Source organism: Epargyreus clarus, unplaced genomic scaffold, assembly GCF_041222505.1.
Source record: "Epargyreus clarus isolate Ecla_fem2 unplaced genomic scaffold, WU_Ecla_fem_2.2 ptg000005l, whole genome shotgun sequence".
Taxonomy (NCBI): domain Eukaryota; kingdom Metazoa; phylum Arthropoda; class Insecta; order Lepidoptera; family Hesperiidae; genus Epargyreus; species Epargyreus clarus.
Genome location: NW_027332213.1, coordinates 15,676,369 through 15,695,643, shown reverse-complemented (window position 1 = coordinate 15,695,643; position 19,275 = coordinate 15,676,369). Strand labels below are relative to the sequence as shown.

Sequence of the window (19,275 nt, the reverse complement as noted above, 5' to 3'; positions counted from 1 at the left end):
CTATCGAGACGTGGGCGGTATTGGAGTCACTCCAGAGGTGCCAGATCGACTATCGATACATCGAAGTGTTGAAGTGTATGTATAAGGCAGCCTCAATGACGATCCGATTACACGACAGAAGTACGAACCCCATCCAAGTGCAGCGAGGTGTGAGACAGGGTGACGTATTGTCTCCAAAACTGTTTACCGCTGCACTGGAGGACGTGTTCAAACTGATGGAGTGGAAAGGATTCGGCATCAACATCGATGGCGAATATATCACTCACCTTCGATTCGCAGACGATATCGTCATCATGGCGGAGTCGCTGGAGGACCTCAATATCATGCTCAATGACCTCTGTGGCGCCTCTCAACGGGTAGGTCTTAAGATGAACATGGACAAGACGAAGATCATGTCTAACGTCCATGTCACACCCATACCGGTCGTTGTAGATGGCGTCACACTCGAAGTTGTTGACGAATACGTTTACCTGGGACAGATAATCCAGATGGGTAAGTCCAACTTCGAGAAAGAGGTCACTCGTAGAATCCGACTCGGTTGGGCAGCGTTCGGGAAATTGCGTGACATCTTCTCATCCAAGATACCTCAGAGCCTGAAGTCGAAGATGTTCGAGCAGTGTGTGTTGCCAGTGATGACGTACGGTGCCGAGACGTGGTCTTTCACTGTGAGCCTTATACGAAGACTCAAAGTCGCTCAGCGAGCTATGGAGAGAGCTATGCTCGGTATTTCCCTACGCGACAGAATTCGCAACGAGGAAATCCGTAGGCGAACGAAAGTTACCGACATAGCTCTCAAAATAAGCAAGCTGAAGTGGCAATGGGCTGGCCACATAGTTCGTAGGACCGATAACCGGTGGGGTCGGAAGGTCCTCGAATGGAGACCACGTCTCGGCAAAAGGAGTACAGGACGCCCCCCGACCAGGTGGACTGACGACCTGAAGCGGACGGCGGGTAACCGCTGGATGCAGACGGCCCAAGACCGGTCGGAGTGGCGCAGACTAGGGGAGGCCTATGTCCAGCAGTGGACCAGTAAAGGCTGATGGATGGATGGATGGATGGATGTACATCAATTAAAGGGCAGAGTAATATTATTCCAGCACGCCGATTTAAGTATATTTCTTAACAATTAAATTTACATAAATAGGACCTAATCTTTTATTATTTTTTATGTTCAAACCTCTAACAAGGTTACTCCCACCTATGTTATCGACCGATTGACTTTATCGTGTGACCTATATATGTGTTACAACTTCATTATAATATGCGACTAAGAGTACATAAGACTTATATTTTTATTATGAAAGCAAGCAAGCATTTAGCAAATGTAGATTTTTTTAATTTAGGAGATGCTTATATATAAGTTGCTTGAAAATAAGTTTCTTTATTGCCGATATTTATTATTGGCAATAAAGAAATTTAAAAACGCATATCGTGAGTACCCGTTACATAATAAAATGTCTCAATTCCGCGATAATTTTAGTCTTAGGAGTAGCAGACGAGCATGCAGGCCACTTAATGGTAAGTGTCTACTGCCGCCCATGTACATCTGTAATCAACCCCAGATATGATTAGATATTCCTACCTGAGGTCGGTCACAGATGCGCCGCTAGCGGCCTAATCCTTTCCAATTTTTGAGGAGACCCGTACGTGGAAGTGGGACAAAAAAGGGTCGATGATGTTGATGATGATGGTGAATCTATACTTAAACTTATACGTAGTGACAGCTCCAGAGAGATTCGCTTGCTTTTTCTTAAAAATATCTCTATTAATATCATATCCCTTCTCTCATCGTAATGCCCTCCCTAAGTGCGGTAATTAATACGTGAAAAATTAAAGACATTATATATTTTATATTTTTCAGATTTATTGTTTAATCGTGTATACTATTTTTTATTTGGTAAGAAAAAACTTATTATATTGTATTGTACTATACAGTTTATTAAAATTCTTATCAGTAACGGGTAGGTACCTATTACAATAGTTAATACTAGGTACTACTTTAAGATAAAATATTTTTGGAATGATCCTAAGATCACGTTGGTACATAACTAAGTATTTAATATTTATTTTAGAATCAAAACACAAAACTTCAAATTGCTTACTATCTTAAGATTTAAAGAGGTAAAATATGTTATTTACCTGCATGTATGTATGTACGAGTACATATCCGCCAAGAGGTTAGCGACCCGTGTGGCGTGGCGGTCACCGTGACATACAGTGGGTCTTGGGTTCGATATTGCCAAATAGACTTCGAAAGGATCAATATAAGTTTTTATTCTGGGTGTGGGTAGGTTAGTGCACTTTTCATATCATGTATAAGTATAAAAAGCGTATGGGAGTATACAGGGTGAATTTTTCAAACGGGCCTTCAGGGCCAAATCCCAAACTATAAGGATTAGCGTAAAATGCTGGATAAAGGAGTTACGAGGCCGATTTTGATAAAAACTAAAACTGCATCATTACTTTTTTTAAATATATTTTTCCCTAGCCGGGAATCGGGAATAATATAGAGGTTGTATTTTCTTTCATAATGAACTCGTTCTTTTCCAGGCTAAAGAAAAAGATATTTTAAAAGACGAATGATGCAGTTTTAGTTTTTGTCCAAATCGGACTCATAACTCCTTTATTCAGCATTTTTCGCTAATCCTTACAGTTTCGGATTTAGCCCTGAAGGCCTATTTGAAAAAATTCACCCTGTATAGGGGCAGAGGGTGAGGGGGGGACTCCTTCGATTTGAAAAATATATTTAAAAAAAAAACGAATTATGCAGTTTTAGTATCTATCAAAATCGGCCTCGTAACTCCTTTCAGCATTGATCGCTAATCCTTATAGTTTCGGATTTGGCCCTGAAGGCTTACTTGAAAAATTCACCCTGTATATTACAGAATCTTCGTGTCTTTTTATATTAGGGGCGAATTCACAATACTATCAACATGTACATTTAAAACTATATTAGGACTCTATTTGTTTACTAAATGAATGATTTCCTGTATTAACAAATTAAAAAAAACCCTCAAACTACTTATACAATGTTATAAAAGTTCTCACGGTACTAAATGCACTATACAAGTCCTCACATAAAATTTATACATCATAATAAAACATTTTTATGATTTCTGCGGCAAATCCGGCGGTAGAAGCAATGACACCAACGCACCGCCTGCAACAAAGTTAATAGCAAATGTTTTGTACTACTTTTTAGAAAATACTTCATTGATTTGTGATAGCGACTGTCACCCATATTTCTGCCTAATAGCAGCAGGGTAGCACCTGTAGTCTGAAATAAAACATTAGAATATCGCCTTTCTCACATGGTATGGTAGAATGATTGTAATTCAATCCTTATCATTCCATTTGAGATTGATTTCATGCGGAGTATCTTATTTGCTATTACAGATGTCCATCAAAAGAAATGACCAAACATTGTTTAAAAAATAGCAGGTTAAGCAGATTGTGGTATCAATTTCAAGTTTCAACGTCTACGAACACTTGGACAAATTGAATTTGTACATTAAATATTTTTTTATAAAATACCACCAATATGGTTTACAATAAGATGAGTTTAAGTCGCTTTGTCGACTAAGAAATTTGGTATTTTTTGACAATCAAAAACGAAGTCTAAATAGATAAAACAAATGTGTACTAACTGAATGTGTAGGCGCCCCAAGCATACAAAGAGGCAGAACAGTCCGTGAAGATGTAGGCGCCGATCAGGTTGCAGCCGCCCAGCCCGCTGGCACGAGCCACCATCATGCCCAGGCAGGATATCATACCACTGGAACAGATATGCAGGATGCATAGGATAAGTCTGTGATAACATATGATAACGAGTATGAGAGTTTCATAGATAAGACTGAAATTAAAATCTTGATTCATCTAAAGCTACTTGTCTATAGATATCCAGAAATATCATAAATGCATATGTGCATATACTTAGATATAGTAGAAATATTACACTGCATACGACATTTTTTATAGAGAAAAAAGAAATAGGAGTGTACTTTACGTCTTTGCAGCATATGCATAGTAATTTATTGAAATTTTTGACAACACTACAAAACAAACATATACAAACCAATAAATACTACACAACTATTATAACACAACATATAGAAGTAAGAATAATATATACAAAGTCCATAATAGGTTAGGTTATAGGTACTTTATAATTTTGGAATTACCTAAATGATAAATCGCCTTTTGCTTGAATCAGATATAAGTAAGGAAATTTGAAATTAAATTTATAAATAGTAAAAAAACGAAGCTAATAGATTTTACGAAATAAGAAGTAAAACTCTAATCACATTATTCTTCTTCTTAGTCGAATCCTCATGACTGAGGGTCGTGACCATCAAGAACAGCCTTGTCTACGATACTCTTCCAAGTATTGCGATTCTGTGCAATGTGTATGGAATTGTAGATTGTGGTGTTGCTAGTTTTCTTGACAACATCTGTCCATCGGGTTGGCGATCTCCCTCTGCAACGCTTTCCAGCCACCTGACCAATGACTATCAACTTTTCTAAGTTGTCTGGGTCTCGTCGTGCCACGTGACCGAAGTATTTGAGGACCCGTTGCAAGCAAACCGTGGAGAGCCTGGTTCGAATATGCAGTTCTGAGAGAATTGACGCATTGGTTCGGCGCGCTGTCCAAGAAATAGCCAACAGTTTGCGCCAGCACCACATTTCAAGGGCATCAATTCTTGCTCTTATTCTTGCTTTCAGTGTCCACGTCTCTGAAGCATATAGGAATATGGAAAAGATAAGGGTCTTTACAAGTTTAACTTTTGTGGTTCTGCTAATGCCTCTGTTCCTCCATATCTTTTCCAATCGCTTCATCGCAGATTTTGCCAGCTGTGCTCTGCGCACCACCTCTTTTTCGCAGTCACCGTCGTTGGTAATCAGGGCGCCAAGGTATATGAGTTGGTCCACCGCGTCTAGGTCTTTTAGCTCATTTGTCCTGCTCAAGGAGTTCATTCTGTCCACGAACATAAGCTTCGTCTTTTTCCTGTTTATTAGGAGCCCGTACTCTGAGCTGATGCTCTCCACCCTTTGCAGAAGTTGCGACAGCTCATGTTCGCTAGCACCAATTATTGTTGTATCGTCAGCAAATCACAGGTTGTTGACAAGATGATCACCCACGTGAATCCCACCTTTGCAGCCTTCGGTGACCCTTCTCATTATGTGTTCACCAATTAAGTTGAACAGCTGGGGTGAAAGTATGCAGCCTTGTCTTACCCCTCGTTCGGCTTTGAAAGGCTTAGATTCCATTCTGTCAATCTTCACTCTAGAGTATCCATCAAGGTACAGGTTTTGAATCATAAAGGTTATGTGTTGTGGGACTCCCATCTCCTTCATCACCAAAAACATTTTCTCCCAGCTAACGCAATCAAACGCCTTTGCATAGTCAATAAAGCAGATCCTAATCACATTAACTTACCGATAAGAAGTAGGGTACAGTTCAACAAAGTAAGAGAAGACGATGCCCATCCCGAGGCAGTTGAGCAGGAAGCCGCAGAAGAACACGATGGTAAGAATCTTGTTGGTGACGAACAGCATCGCGTAGCAGCAAGTAGTGCAGAACACGAAGATGAAGATGAGCAAGGCCTTCTTCCTGTGCGCTAACATCGATACGCCGAGGTTGACCACCACGAAGAGGAACCCTTGCCCGAAGCTCGTCAACAGCGTCTCGTAACTCACCGTGGAAACGCATTTCTGTAATAGTGTTAAATTAAATAAAAAAATGGAATCCCTTTTTCTTCCCACTACGGTTCTATGTTTGACAATTTAGGGACACAACATATTGTACAATATTGATCTTTAGTAGACAAACATGGTTAGATTGTATATTCAAAACGAGTCTAGATTGATTGATGAGATTAATATGGTGATTAATAAAGAATATACGATAGAGATAAAAAGGAAATTTAAGTTTATTACAATAAGAGCTTAAAAAATTCATCAATACTTGACAAAAAACATCATTTAATTGTTGTTAACGTCTACAAATATGCAAGCGAAAATAATATTCAAGTTGAGGCGCTTAAAGTTGATATAGTTCGTAATTATTTTTTATTTCTCTGGTCCCTCACCAAAAGATGTCGTTCAGGATCTGTGCTTATACACTTAAGGACTTAGGGTCATTTTGATGTACAATTAAAATTTACTTACATCACTTATGACATCTGGACGTCGCGAATTAATTAAATCACAGAAACCTTCCGTAACATTGGCAGCTTGTTCAGAAGTTTCTTCGAAGAAGGACTCAATTATTATTGGGATCCAAAGAAAGAAGCCGTTGTTCCTAAAAAGACGTTACGTATTCATACATTAAAGGTACCTAAATAGTTTTACATACTAGAATACATTGAATTTTATCAAATTGTGCAAGTAGCTAGATTTTATTTTTATAATATTGGAGTAGCAGACGAGCATGCAGTCCACCGGACCACAAAATCGCCGCTTCCCCTGATGACTAAGCTGGAGTCGAATTACTTACACTCTTCAAACCACAACACAGCAGCGTTTAACACTGCTGTTATTAGGCAATAGGTGTGATGGTGGTGCCGCCGGAATCAAACCACTGAGAGTTCTACCACAGCAAGAGCCTAAAGCTTAATCGGAAGGTGGTAGAACTCTTTGTGGTTCGACTCCGGCGGCACCACCGTCACACCTATTTCTGCCTTATAACAGCAGTGTTAAGCTCTGTTGTGGTCTGATTTGAAGAGTGTGGTAAGGGAGACATACTTTTCCGAAGCATTCCAGCTTAATCCAGAGTAACGGCGCATCTGTGGCCGACCCCAGGTAGGAATATCTAATTCTATCTGGGGCTGATTATCTATGTCCATGGGCGGCAGTAGCCACTTACCATCAGGTGGACAGAATGCCTATCTGCTACTCCTACCTTATATATAAAAGCTTAAAAAATCTCGACAGCACTTACACACTATAGATGGCAGCTGTGATGTAGAAGAGTATTATTGTGCGCTGGAGCAGTGGTGGCTTAATCAGTGGCACGGTCTGGTCCCACAGTGACGTAAGTAATGACGTGTTCTTTCCACTACGTGTGTTATTCTCTGTCAGTATTATTTTCTTTACCTGCATTAAGAAGGGTATAATTTTATTGTTCATCAAGTGGCCATTTGTTATCACAGTTTATTGCTCAGAAATTGTATGGACAGAGATATCATTTACATATTAACAGTTGTTTCATAGTTTTCGTAGAACAACTTATCAAATATGTACTTAAACATCTACTTCTAGGAGTTAAGCTCTTTATATATTTTTAGTACCTAATGTTTTTTTTAAAAACATCTTTTTAAATCAAATTTACAAAATATTATTTCACTTAAAAATAACTTGGATTAGTCAATTTCTCGAGATATATTTAAGGTTTTTTGTTAAATACCAACCGGATAGAATCCATCGTCACGATTTCTTTTCTTCATTTTCCTCAATACGTCCAAGGCCTCTTCAGTCTTCCCAGCATTTACCAGAAACTTGGGACTTTCGTAGTAGAAGGTGAGGATTATGCCACTTAACCCTAGGGTCATTGCCAAGGTCAGGATCAACATACGCCAGGGTTTAAATATTATAAACCCTAGGTCATAAGCAAAGTCCATATTTAACACCAAATATCCATGTGCTGAAAATTTTACATTTATTTTTAATATTGTTATAATTGCGAAATAGTCTAGTTATTACGAATACTTTCTGCTTATAAACTGAACAGCTGTATAAATAATACCTGTATCAATAACGCTTACAGTCATTTGTTCATATTTCAAATCTAAATTGATTTTAAAAGTTACTGTTACTTCGCAACATTATTGGTGTGAAAAATAATAGACTCTGCTATGTTTCATAGATTTGATAGTACAAAATTGTAAGCCACAGCTTTCCTAAACTATCGGATACAATGAATCTTGTTACTAGCTATAAACAAATTTAAATCTATATTTTAATACATCTCAAATTTCATCAAAGAAGGACATAACGTAAGAAGGAGATAACTCCTGGTTATTGATGCTTAGTGGAAGTCTTTTGCAGAGCCTTGTGAAGTGCCAAAACATACCGAAATAGCCAATAAATAATATTGAAACTAATGATTGGGTAAGAGTGGCAACGAACACGTGTAAGCAGCAAACCCCAGCATGAGGGAGCTCGTCAGGACAATCATGTACGCTCCCTTTGTTCTGTCGCAACAGGACTCGCCGAGCAACGTGAACGCCATGGACTGGGCACCACTTGATCTGGAATGATATTATAGAAATAAAAAATAAAAACCTATACATTTTTTTCCTCTGCTGATTTTTTCTAGAAAATGTCTAGAGTTTCTGTACAAAGGACATACGCAAAATATTATGCCCTATTTTCGGGCCAGTAAATTTCGCCGCATCAAGTGCTATTAGATACCTACTAAGATCTAACAAACAGTCACTACTTATTGTTATTTGAATACTTATAAAGTGTATTCTGATGTAGCTAATAAGTTTAATTTCTTCACTACATTTACGTTACACAGGCAGATGCTTTAAAATCTTTGTTGATACAGATTGCCTTGTTGTCAAAATGGTCTTGAATTATATTTATATTAAATTTGAGTACATACAACCATACAGTCCGTAATAACCTCATTATCATTATGGCCGGTTATTTTCATATGAGGAGACCTTTTCAGCCCTCAGGGACGCATCTATTATGAGATTTAGGTAGAACTTCGGTTCACAGATGTCCATGGGCGCCAGTGATTACTTACCATCAGTTCGTTTGTTATTTTAGTTTTGTAAAACAATTTGAATCATCAGAAAGTTTACTGATGTAAGTGTTACATAAAGGTGTTGTTATTTGTGTATCACCTAAGTGGTTGACCCTAAAGTGGTCACTGTTACCGTTGGCCTTTTGCCTCCAAACCCCAAATAGAAAAACTCCTACCCTAGGTGGATTACATAAGTTACTGTCTATGAAGATGAAAATAGAATCAAGTGTATCCGATTTTGTTTTTATAATATTTATCTTATTATATTTAATTTTGCAGACATTCAACTTTCAGTTACTCTTTTAGATATAAGAATTATATTACCTATTTTCTGAAACTTTACCATGATGGTTGATGGTTACTTACAGACTGGAACTCAAACATTTCAGGACCGCCAAAACAATCCAGTTAGGTGACAAAGCTGACAGAGAAGCTAGGATGAAACTGCCCCAAAGAGAAATTGATAAGCTCTTCATTCGGCCCTGCGTATCTGAGATATACCCCCAAGGGTACGCCATTATGATTGATCCTGAAATGAATGAAATATAAAAAATACGTAAAGATATCATAGTAGAAAAAATGAAAAAAGATTTTTTATTGCTTATTAGTACAACTACGATTTTTACAATTACAATTATTAATTGTTTAGGCTTCCTTAAACTACCTAATTAATTTCAATACAATAAACACAGTTATCACCTTTAGAAGTTATTTTTAGAAGAACTTATTGTTTAAATAGTAAATGCAAATATAAGTTTTTAAATGGCAGTTTTTGAACACCGACTATTAAAATGATGATAATGTAATAACTTTTAACGGACTTCAAAACTAAGCTTACCTAATAAAGGCGTGGAGAGGAGCAAGCTGGTCTGATCGTGGTCAAGCTTCAGGTCACAAGCACATGCGCTGACCACGATGGCGAAGCCGAACATGTCCAGAGACATCGCGTTTATCGAGAAGGCGAGGATGAAAAGTAAGCTGATGTTGTACCAGCCATTACCTAGAAATATTTGATGAAACTTTTAGTAGTACATAATATTTACAGTGGTACAAAATACATGAGTACTACATATTAATAGTAGATAACGTGATCTGTTTTTCTTTTCTTCTCAGAAAACCTTTTCATTTGATACTCGTATCATGGGGGTTTCACCATGTTGAATTAGGAATGACGCATGGAAGCTAATCGAGTATTGTCATCCAAAAGAAACATAATACATATATGAAAAGTTCCTTCTCAATTAGTTTAGGATGCGTGGCTTAAATTCAGTTGCAAGATTTGATAACTAGTACCTTATAATATGACTTTCAACTCACAAACTTGACAATAAAACTTCGCAAGCAGATTTGAAAAATTGTTGTACTAAGCTTGCTTATTACTTTATTAACACTTATTTTAGTTAGTTCTTACTATCTAAATTGAACAAGTTATGAAACCGAACCGCAAATAATCTATATTTATTTGAGAGAGTTGGCATATTTCTAGTTTCATAGCCACAAAGTCAGATTCAGTATTATAGCTCGTAGTGAAAGCTCATTGAAGCTGATCTTTCAATTCAATTTCTGATGAATCTTAAAGAAATTGTTTTTTCTTACCTGTTAAATTAAGAGCTTCATCGTATGTGTAAATTTTGTCTTCTTCTTTCTTATATCTGGTGATGGCCCAGATGACTTCATCTCCATTATTATTATCACCAAATTCCGTGTCATTTTTATAGTATTTGCCTTCAGCCAAAATCTCCTCTAATACAGGTCCCATAATACATTCACAAAGTTCACTTTAAAAAAAATAGTTACAAGACTTTATATGAAATTTTAATTAAATTAAATGTTGACACGTAGCGTAACATAAAATTTGTTTTCCTAAAGACATACATATTCTAATTTACTTCCAAGGATTTTCCAGCCAACAAGATATGAAACCAAAAAAATAATAGTTAATTAATACAAAGATAACATTATTGGACCGGTTCTGAAACGATACTGAAATTATCAATGTAGGTACATACTATCATTTTCAAGAATGTGTTCTGTATTTAAAGAATGGTGTAAATAAATGCGAAATTTACTTAAGCGTATTGTCGATCGGTCTGTTGACATACTTGTACAAATTAATAAGCTCGTATGTATATGTAACAAAAGTATTTAAATACTCGCTACTCATGTGTATTGTGCTGGTAGGTACTAGTATCTTGCCACGATTGGCGGAGGTCTGAGGCATGCGTACTACACCATGTTAGGTTATAATTCTTCAAACTACTCTTAACGGTTACCCAAAACCATTTAGCCTCTTCGGGCAGAAATAATCATGCTGCACTTCACAATCTTACAAATCATTAAGTTTATAGAAACAGTTCATAGATATAAAATTAAATTATTATATTCTATAAAATTTCGCCTCTATATTTTGCCGCTCTACGCAATTGCCCCCCTAGATCTGGCAATCCCGTTACTCAATGCATCCTAGGGGATACATTGACTAACGGGATCGCCTAATCATCGGGCAGTCAGGAACTGTGCCCGATGTTGCTAGTAATTTATTCCCATAAGTCGCGGGGCTATACACCCTTAATATAATATTAAGTATTCAGTGCTTGTGCGTGTGGAACAGTAAGATTCATTAATATAGTAGTATCACAATATTTATTATTGACATAGATGTTGGCAATTTTCATTGATTGCATTGTATGACACCTTTGTATGAACTTAGGTACACACAATATAAACTTGAGGTTATGTACATTTATGTACAATATTTAATGTAATTGAAACAAACGAGCATACAGTTCATAGTGGTCAGCCACTCACGGCCATTGACACTGTCAATAGAAGAGAATCGTAGCAAGAAGTAGAACTTCTGTATTTATATTAGGCCTTACTAGACGCAACAAACCAGAATACCTACTGCTGTTATTAGATAGAAACTATGTCGATAATACCCCAATTGTCCCCCATAGACGAACTAAGTACAAAGAGTTCTTCCAACTTCAAAATATAGTAACCCAATTGCAATTATAATATTTTTACAAACAACTTTGGAACAATATTTAAAATTTCCAAATAAGTAAATTCCATAAAATAATTTATAAAAAATCCATGCTACAAAAAGGAAAGATTTTACTAACTTTCTTATTGTAATGGACAGGAGAATTTAAGTGATAAATAAAACAAACAAATCAGTGCTTACACAGCTAGTTTATTACTTATATTAATATTAATATATAGATATAAAAATACAAGATCATAGCTCTGGCCGCGCCGGCCGCGTGCTCTTCGGGAGTATTATGCAGAGCAGACCGCTCGCTGGAACACAAAATACACGTATCATATATAAATAAATTAACACCATATTTTTTTTATAATATAAGAGTAGCAGACGAGCATGCAGTCCACCTGATGGTAAGTGACTACTGCCACCCATGGACATCTGTAATCAACCCCAGATAGAGCCATGATGATAGATGCTGAGCTTGGCCACAGATGCGCCGATACCCCTGAGGATTAAGCTGGAACGCCTCGGACAAGTCTGTCTCCCTTACCGCACCCTTCAAACCGGAACACAGCAGCGCCTAACCCTGCTGTTATTAGGTTGAAATAGGTGTGGGTGTGGCGGTGGTGCCGACAGAGTCGAACCACAAAGGGTTGTACCACCATCAGATTTTCCCCGTGATAATTTACCATTTGCTCTGTTGCCATTCTAACTGTTTACGTCCCTATTTAAATCCTATCCATTAAATCCTAGTATAGAATTATATGTGCCTTCTCATTCGAAAATCAGACTTATGTTTATGATATGGATAACTAAGAGGTTTTTTCTGTAGCGCATGTTAATCACAACACGCACGTCCTACATACGTGTCCCAAACGCACGCATATCGCTTGTGTCTTATAGCTTTACTAGCTGACCCGGCAAACGTTGTGTTGCCATATAAATAAAAAAATATAAAGGGTGAACAACCCTTATCACTTAGGAGTATGAAAAATAGATAGTAGCTGATTCTCAGACCTACTGAATATGCACATAAAATTTGGTGAAAATCGATAAAGTCGTTTCGGAGGAGTACGGTAACTAACATTGTGACACAGGAATTTTATATACAAGATGTACATATAATGTATAGTCATCGCCGAACTACTAGTCCGCTTTGAAGTTGTTGCGAGAAGGCATAGTCATACAATTTGCTATGGCGACGCGATTCGTTTCTATATTCAGAGCGGACTCGCAGTTTTACACGGACTATACATGCATATTAGTCGTGTAGAGACTATAGCGAATTACAGAGTCCCTCCTATCATTCTTATTTACGTCCACATTGGCGTCCCACATGCACTAGCGCAGTTGCATCCTATCACACACGCATACAGATTGCGAAAGGTCTGCGAGTTAATTTATGTCTATATGTAAGACGCGCGTGAAGGCGCAAACGCGCGACAGAACGAAGACCCTTATAGTACAGTCAGTAATATTAAATTTTTGGAACATGAAACAAATATTATCATCGTTTATGAATATGTAAAATTACTTACATATGAGTAAGGTGCCGAACATGTATATAGGCACGACGCAGTGCTGGTCGACCAGCGCCCCGAACACGACGTTCCCGACGATGGCGCCCACCCGCCCACACGTCACCGTCACCGCCATCGCCGTTGCACTGGGGAACAACAACATTTTTTTAAAGTAATATAGACGTAGCCAGCAAAAATATGACGATTCACATTGTCATTATGTTAGTAATACCGCACGAATCTCTTTAAATTCTATATAAATAAATATAATTTAATAATGGCTTTATAATTAAAACATCTGACGACATTCCACCGAATACTTGTAAAATATCTGTTAGAGAAGGTATCGGCAAACGGAAGGTAGTGGTAAAAATCATATAATAATAATAATAATAAACGTTTATTGCCATAATAACACAGTTACAGAAAGAATAAATGTACATTTTACAGTAATATTAATATGACAAAAGGAATTCGGCTCAGCATTGCTGTCTCAGAATCAGGGATTCGAGTAGCGCTGTTTTTCAGCCGCTCCTATAATCCCTGTGGTGTTAGGTGGGATAAGAAGATAGTCAGCCGTCAGTGGGGCATCTCCTGGGTTTTAAAATCCAAGCGTGTATGTGTGTGTGTGTGTGTGTGTGTGTGTGTGTGTGTGTGTGTGTGTGTGTTTGTGTGTGTGTGTGTGAGTGTGTATGTACGTATTTGGAGGTTAAATAATGTGTTTAATTAGCATTAAAGAACTCCTTTTTACTTAAAAATCAAATCTAGTACACTAACGATTTCACGATTATTTATATAATGTGTCCTCAATTTAATATTTTGATAATGACAACAATATAACAACATGTTGTACACTACGTCAACATCTGCTATAATAAGTAAAAGTGTCGCTCGATACTCACGCGACTTTGGTGGGGAATATCTCGCAGATGACACAGAAGAGTACAGCCTCAGTGCAGCTGACGATGGCCTCGAATACGCACGACAGCAGCAGGTTCTCCAGCGACGACCGCACCAGGTTCAGCCCCAACGCCGCCAGACCAGAGCTGATCAGCATTATCACTGGAACGTTACATTAGCAGACTTTATAATTCAGACCTTGTGAGGGCAAAAGGAGTATATGACGTCCTCTGACCAGGTGGTCTGACGACTTAAAGAATGGCAAGAAACTACTGGATTCATATGGTTTAGGACTAGTTGGAATGGCACATCTTGTTTTTATAAGATTATTTTATTTTTTTTACGCGGAGAAATCCTCATGGATTCCCTTACGCCAGGGGGAGCGAAAGGGATATGTCGGACTCTTACCGACTAATACTCCGTGGCGTTCCTCTGGACGCTCGATGCCGGGTCACGAGAAGCGTTAGCTTTACATTCGCGGCCCGGCAACGTCGGCCGGCGCTGATGTTAACGCCAGCCACGTCCCGAGAGGGAGGAACCCCCTCTCACTGGCGTCCCTCATGAGATAAGCGTGCAGAACGCACACACGACACCTCGAGCCCTAAAAACTGGGAAAGGGCGGCCTTCACCATGAACCACCCTACGGCGCCCGTGCGCCTGCGACGATGCGGCTGGGAAGACACATCATCCTCCCTAGCCCTCTCCACCGCTTCCTTCGCGAGCATTACTGTTTCGCAGAAGGAGGACACCGCCTGCCACGACCTGTCATTCTCAACCATAGCACGAACCACGGTCGAGAGCGAGAGGTCGGCTCCCAATACAGAGCTGAGCGCGCTGCGCTCTGCATTCCACGCAGGGCATACCTCCAGCGTGTGCTGGGCCGTCTCATCGAGGCAATTGTCGCAGTGATATGGAATAGAGGAGGTATGGAGAAGACATCGGGCCACACCTTCACCCGAAATCAGACCTGGATTACACTATAATTAAGTGGAACAGTGGTACCTTCCTGGTTGAACCATACTGGTTCTACCAACCATCGGTTTATGTTGATCCTTATGTTCTACGATACGTTACTAGGTTTAAATGCTATCTAATGATAACAGCCGGCTTCAATGGCATAATGTTCCCAGAAGTAAAAGTAATAACTTACCTAACATCAATTTCTTGCCAACCATGTTGATGGTGAGACCAACCCACAGCGCTGTGGGAACGCAACTCAAAGCTACCACCAAGGTATGAATGTATACCTTGTCATCTATTGTTTGCGGACACTCCGGCCTACTCTGGAAAGAGAAATTGATAATTAATTAATTATAATGAATTAATAGAGTAAATTGATTTAGCTAGGAAATCGCAAAGTAACTTCATAATTTGAACAATTTCTTCTTGACATTTGGTCGTCTAGAATTATTGTTGCTGATTGTTCTCTTTAAAAGAAAAGTGGGATGTTGAAAAATGATTTTTTCTCATTGTCGCAATGTTTGGATATAATTTATTCTTTACTTGAAAAACATTTGTGTGATAGCAACAACAAACAAACAGCTACATATAAAGGTGGTAGAACCCTTTGTGGTTCGACTCCGGCGGCACCACCGCCACACCTATTTCTACCTAATAACAGCAGTGTTAGGCGCTGCTGTGTTCCGGTTTGAAGGGTGTGGTAAGGGAGACAGACTTTTCCGAGGCGTTCCAGCTTAGTCCTCAGGGGTAGCAGCGCATCTGTGACTGACCTCAGGTAGGTATATCTAATCCTATCTGGGGTTGATTACAGATGTCCATGGGCGGCAGTAGCCACTTACCATCAGGTGGACTGCATGCTCGTCTGCTACTCCTATAATATAAAAAAAAAAAAAAAAATCAGAACAGACACCTATTGTGATTGGTATTATGTCGCTAAACATGTTAATTAATTAAAAAGGCCTACTTAATATTTAGTAATATTTACCAAGAGCTCACTCTTGGTGACATTAGCAGACACATCGCACACTCCAGCCGACACGCCCTCGTACATGGAGGAGAACTGACTGAACCTCTCGAACAGGTCCGGGAACCACATCATCAACGTGTAGTAACTGTGGAAGACGAAAGAAAATTGTGGTAACGTACGATTACAAATAAATATAATTTTGTACATCTACTTCTTATACATTTTTAACATGAAGACCCAGTATAATTTAAAAGGGTAGCTACAACCTCTACAGCTTCAAATAGTAGCCTCAAAACCGAGAGCTCTGAAGTTTAAGTCCCAGTTTGAATAGCTCTGATTTTTCAGTTATGCAATAGAAATTATCGATTACTTGATATTAGTATAACGGTACAGGAAAACATCACGGAAGCAAGGAAAGTAACACGCCTGAGAGTTCGATAAAAAAATTTAATGGTATGTGACGTCTATCAATTCGCATTTCACTTTTGATAATGGATAATCCTTTTCATTCTGAAAGGAGATCAATACCCAGCAGTCAGAAAATAATGGTTTGTCAACAATACCTGAACATAAGTCCAAAATCGACGAAGCAGCACAGAATGAGGAGTCCGATGTAAGGTGGAGTGACGAGCAGCTTCTTCCTGATCCAGAAGGCTTGCCAGCGCTTGCTCCACGTGAGCGGCGTCTTGGTCTCGTTGCCGTTGTTGTCCGCCGTCACCACCTCCTCCTCTTCGCCCTCGCCGGATATTATCATCGTTTCCACCTTGAATTTATATTACAACTTCCGTTATTTCAAAATATTTTGATAGTATTAGTATTTGGATTTGATGAATTATTACTATTAATTATTTATTCAGAATTATTATTTAAAATTTCAAGAACATTCAAATAACTACGTATTCATATCTTCTACGGCCTAAATGTTAGATATTTTAATAGTTTAATTATTTTCTAAAAATTTGTATACGCCATCTTTCAGCCACTTATGCTAATTATTAGCGCATCTTAGAACTTTAACACAAGAAAAATGAAAAATCTTTTACTCAAAGCACACTAGCTACTTGAATAAGATGTTCATTACATAATTTAAGTACCATGAGGAGTGAACTTACAGGGAATTCCTTCTCATTCATCTTGGTGTTCACAACGAAAATCCTCTGCAGCACTTGCAAGGCCTGCTCTGCTTTGTTAGCGTGCAGTAAGTACCGAGGGCTCTCTGGGAAGGGCAGCAGCAGCAACACGACCAGCAGACTTGGTACTCCACACGCGGCCACGAACACCCGCCAGGATTTGTACTGGAAATCCGCGTCTTCCGCGGTTAAGTTGAAACGGGGATCCTGGATGATCAGCCAGGCAATACCTTGAGAAAAAAACGAAATGGGATTGTGAATAGATGGGTTCTAAATATATAGTTCTGATAATAGAATACCTAGAACTTTATATTTTTGAGAAAAAACATTAATATCAAATTTAATAACTTTTTCTAGTTTCATAGATAATTTGAATACTAATCCGCATTCTTTATCAGTATCTTCCTCTATATCAGAATAATAAAAATCGTTAAGTTTTCATACCAGAACATTACAATTAATCCTTCTTTATGGTTCCATTCTCAAACCTGTCCATTTACCTGGAAGCAATATGGTCCCAAATGTCCAGAAAACCTCAAGCCGGCACAGCATGACGTCACGGTGACGCAGCGACAGGAAATCTCCGAAGTACGGAAAGATAAGTCCGGTGGCACCGATGATCCCGAAGCCAGAGAAGAATCTGCAAGGTTCCCGCGTCTACTACAATAGTTAGATCTGGGTGGGAGGTAATAGGGCGTGAAGTGAGGGTTTGGTACTTCCCGTGACTTGACTACCACCATGTCAATTTGCCAATTAGTGTTCTAAAATTGATTCCTGGTTGAGTAAACATTGAATTCGAGTTTTTCTTTCTGGATCACATATTATATATTTTTGTGATAGAGCATTTGATATATTCAGGGCAAGATTTGAAGGAGGGGATACGGAGCTATCGCTCTGGGACTTCTACAAGAGAGGGATCCCCCAGTAGAGATAAAAAAATATCCATTTTTCAATGGGTTTAGTGTATTTTTTCACATTATATTTCCGGACATTCTTTGTTGAAATAATTTCATTTGTTGGCAATAAATTTATGAAAGACTTAACAGAAAATATGTTTTTGTATTTGGAAAATAATTAGGTGCCTCCGGTTTTTCGTTTCGGAACCAGGGCCTCCAGACTTCCAAGTCCAACCCTGGATATATTGAAAGGATCTTTGATCAATACTATAAAGTGGTGCAAGATACCTGCAAGCCAGGAAGGCTGGATACGACTGGACAATGCTGGAGAGGAAAGCGGCCATGGCGTCAAGCAGCAGCGCCCCAATGATGGCTTTCTTACGACCACGAGCATCAGCCAGGTTACCCCAGAAATAGGAACCCACACACATCCCTGAAAACAATAATAAAGTAAGTAAATAACAATATTTAAAGCACGTGTGTGCAAAGTATTTAAAATTGTAATTGAAGTGAAACAAGTTTGCACCACCTACTGCGTTCGTTACTTAATAGGTGTTTTTTTTTAAATCCACACCTGCATTATACAAAGAACTCCTGAATAAAATTTCTTGCTATTAACCTACCGGTGTAAACTGTGCGTTGTTTATTAATCAGTTATGACTTTAATGAATCAGCTTTATTTTTGTCGCTTTCTTATTTTTACCTTCTATTTCTCAATCACTCTCTCTGCATTCGCTTCACCTTCTTCCTTTCTTTCTTTTACATTCCCTATTTTAATTTTTCTTTTTCTAAGGTTCTACTTGTTAACATATCCCCAAACTAACCAATAAGAGGCGTGGCAGTAAGTCTGCCCTTGGTGCTGGAGGTGAGGTTGAAGTCGCACTCCGCGGCGGGCAGCACGAAGCTCAGCGTGGTGGTGCTCAGCGCGCACACCGCGTACACAGCGCCACAGGACATCAGCAGCAGCCATTGGAAACAGCCGTAGCCTGGAAAGATATGGGAGTTAGAAATAGAAGATGGCGCTACTTGTCTACTTGTTGATGTTATTAAAAGTTTGCATAGAATGAAGGTATGGTTCGACTGTTCAATGGAAAATAAATGAATAAATAAATTGATTAAATGGTTGTAGAACTAGCATGGTTCACCTGTTCAATTAAA

General features: G+C 38.7%; 2 protein-coding genes across 3 annotated transcripts in view; both read right to left on the bottom strand.

Moving 5' to 3' along the window:
• Nucleotides 1-1,891: 1,891 nt before the first annotated feature.
• On the bottom strand, nt 1,892-10,768 carry LOC140742416 (uncharacterized). 2 transcript variants are annotated; one of them, XM_073073351.1, is made up of 11 exons: nt 10,631-10,735; nt 10,352-10,533; nt 9,594-9,755; nt 9,122-9,284; nt 8,128-8,249; nt 7,410-7,642; nt 6,941-7,095; nt 6,169-6,301; nt 5,438-5,712; nt 3,648-3,775; nt 1,892-3,160 (listed from the first exon to the last, which is right to left on the bottom strand). In XM_073073351.1, the coding sequence occupies exons 2-11, from the start codon at nt 10,512-10,514 to the stop codon at nt 3,108-3,110; spliced, it is 1,587 nt and encodes a 528-aa protein (XP_072929452.1). In that variant the 5' UTR covers nt 10,515-10,533; nt 10,631-10,735; the 3' UTR covers nt 1,892-3,107. The 2 variants fall into 2 exon arrangements, with proteins under 2 accessions (XP_072929452.1, XP_072929451.1); XM_073073350.1 differs by having other exon boundaries at nt 10,352-10,768.
• A 1,163-nt stretch (nt 10,769-11,931) lies between these two features.
• The window catches only part of LOC140742414 (synaptic vesicle glycoprotein 2C), a 45,219-nt gene continuing 37,875 nt past the window's right edge, over nt 11,932-19,275 (bottom strand). Inside the window, exons 3-12 of the mRNA XM_073073349.1 lie at nt 18,942-19,103; nt 18,413-18,550; nt 17,722-17,868; nt 17,204-17,451; nt 16,655-16,854; nt 16,110-16,236; nt 15,315-15,447; nt 14,167-14,326; nt 13,283-13,410; nt 11,932-12,058 (exon numbers count right to left, since the gene is read on the bottom strand). Of these exons, the coding sequence (XP_072929450.1) occupies nt 11,997-12,058; nt 13,283-13,410; nt 14,167-14,326; nt 15,315-15,447; nt 16,110-16,236; nt 16,655-16,854; nt 17,204-17,451; nt 17,722-17,868; nt 18,413-18,550; nt 18,942-19,103 (1,505 nt within the window). The 3' untranslated portion in view covers nt 11,932-11,996. The remainder of the gene's footprint in view (nt 12,059-13,282; nt 13,411-14,166; nt 14,327-15,314; nt 15,448-16,109; nt 16,237-16,654; nt 16,855-17,203; nt 17,452-17,721; nt 17,869-18,412; nt 18,551-18,941; nt 19,104-19,275) is intronic.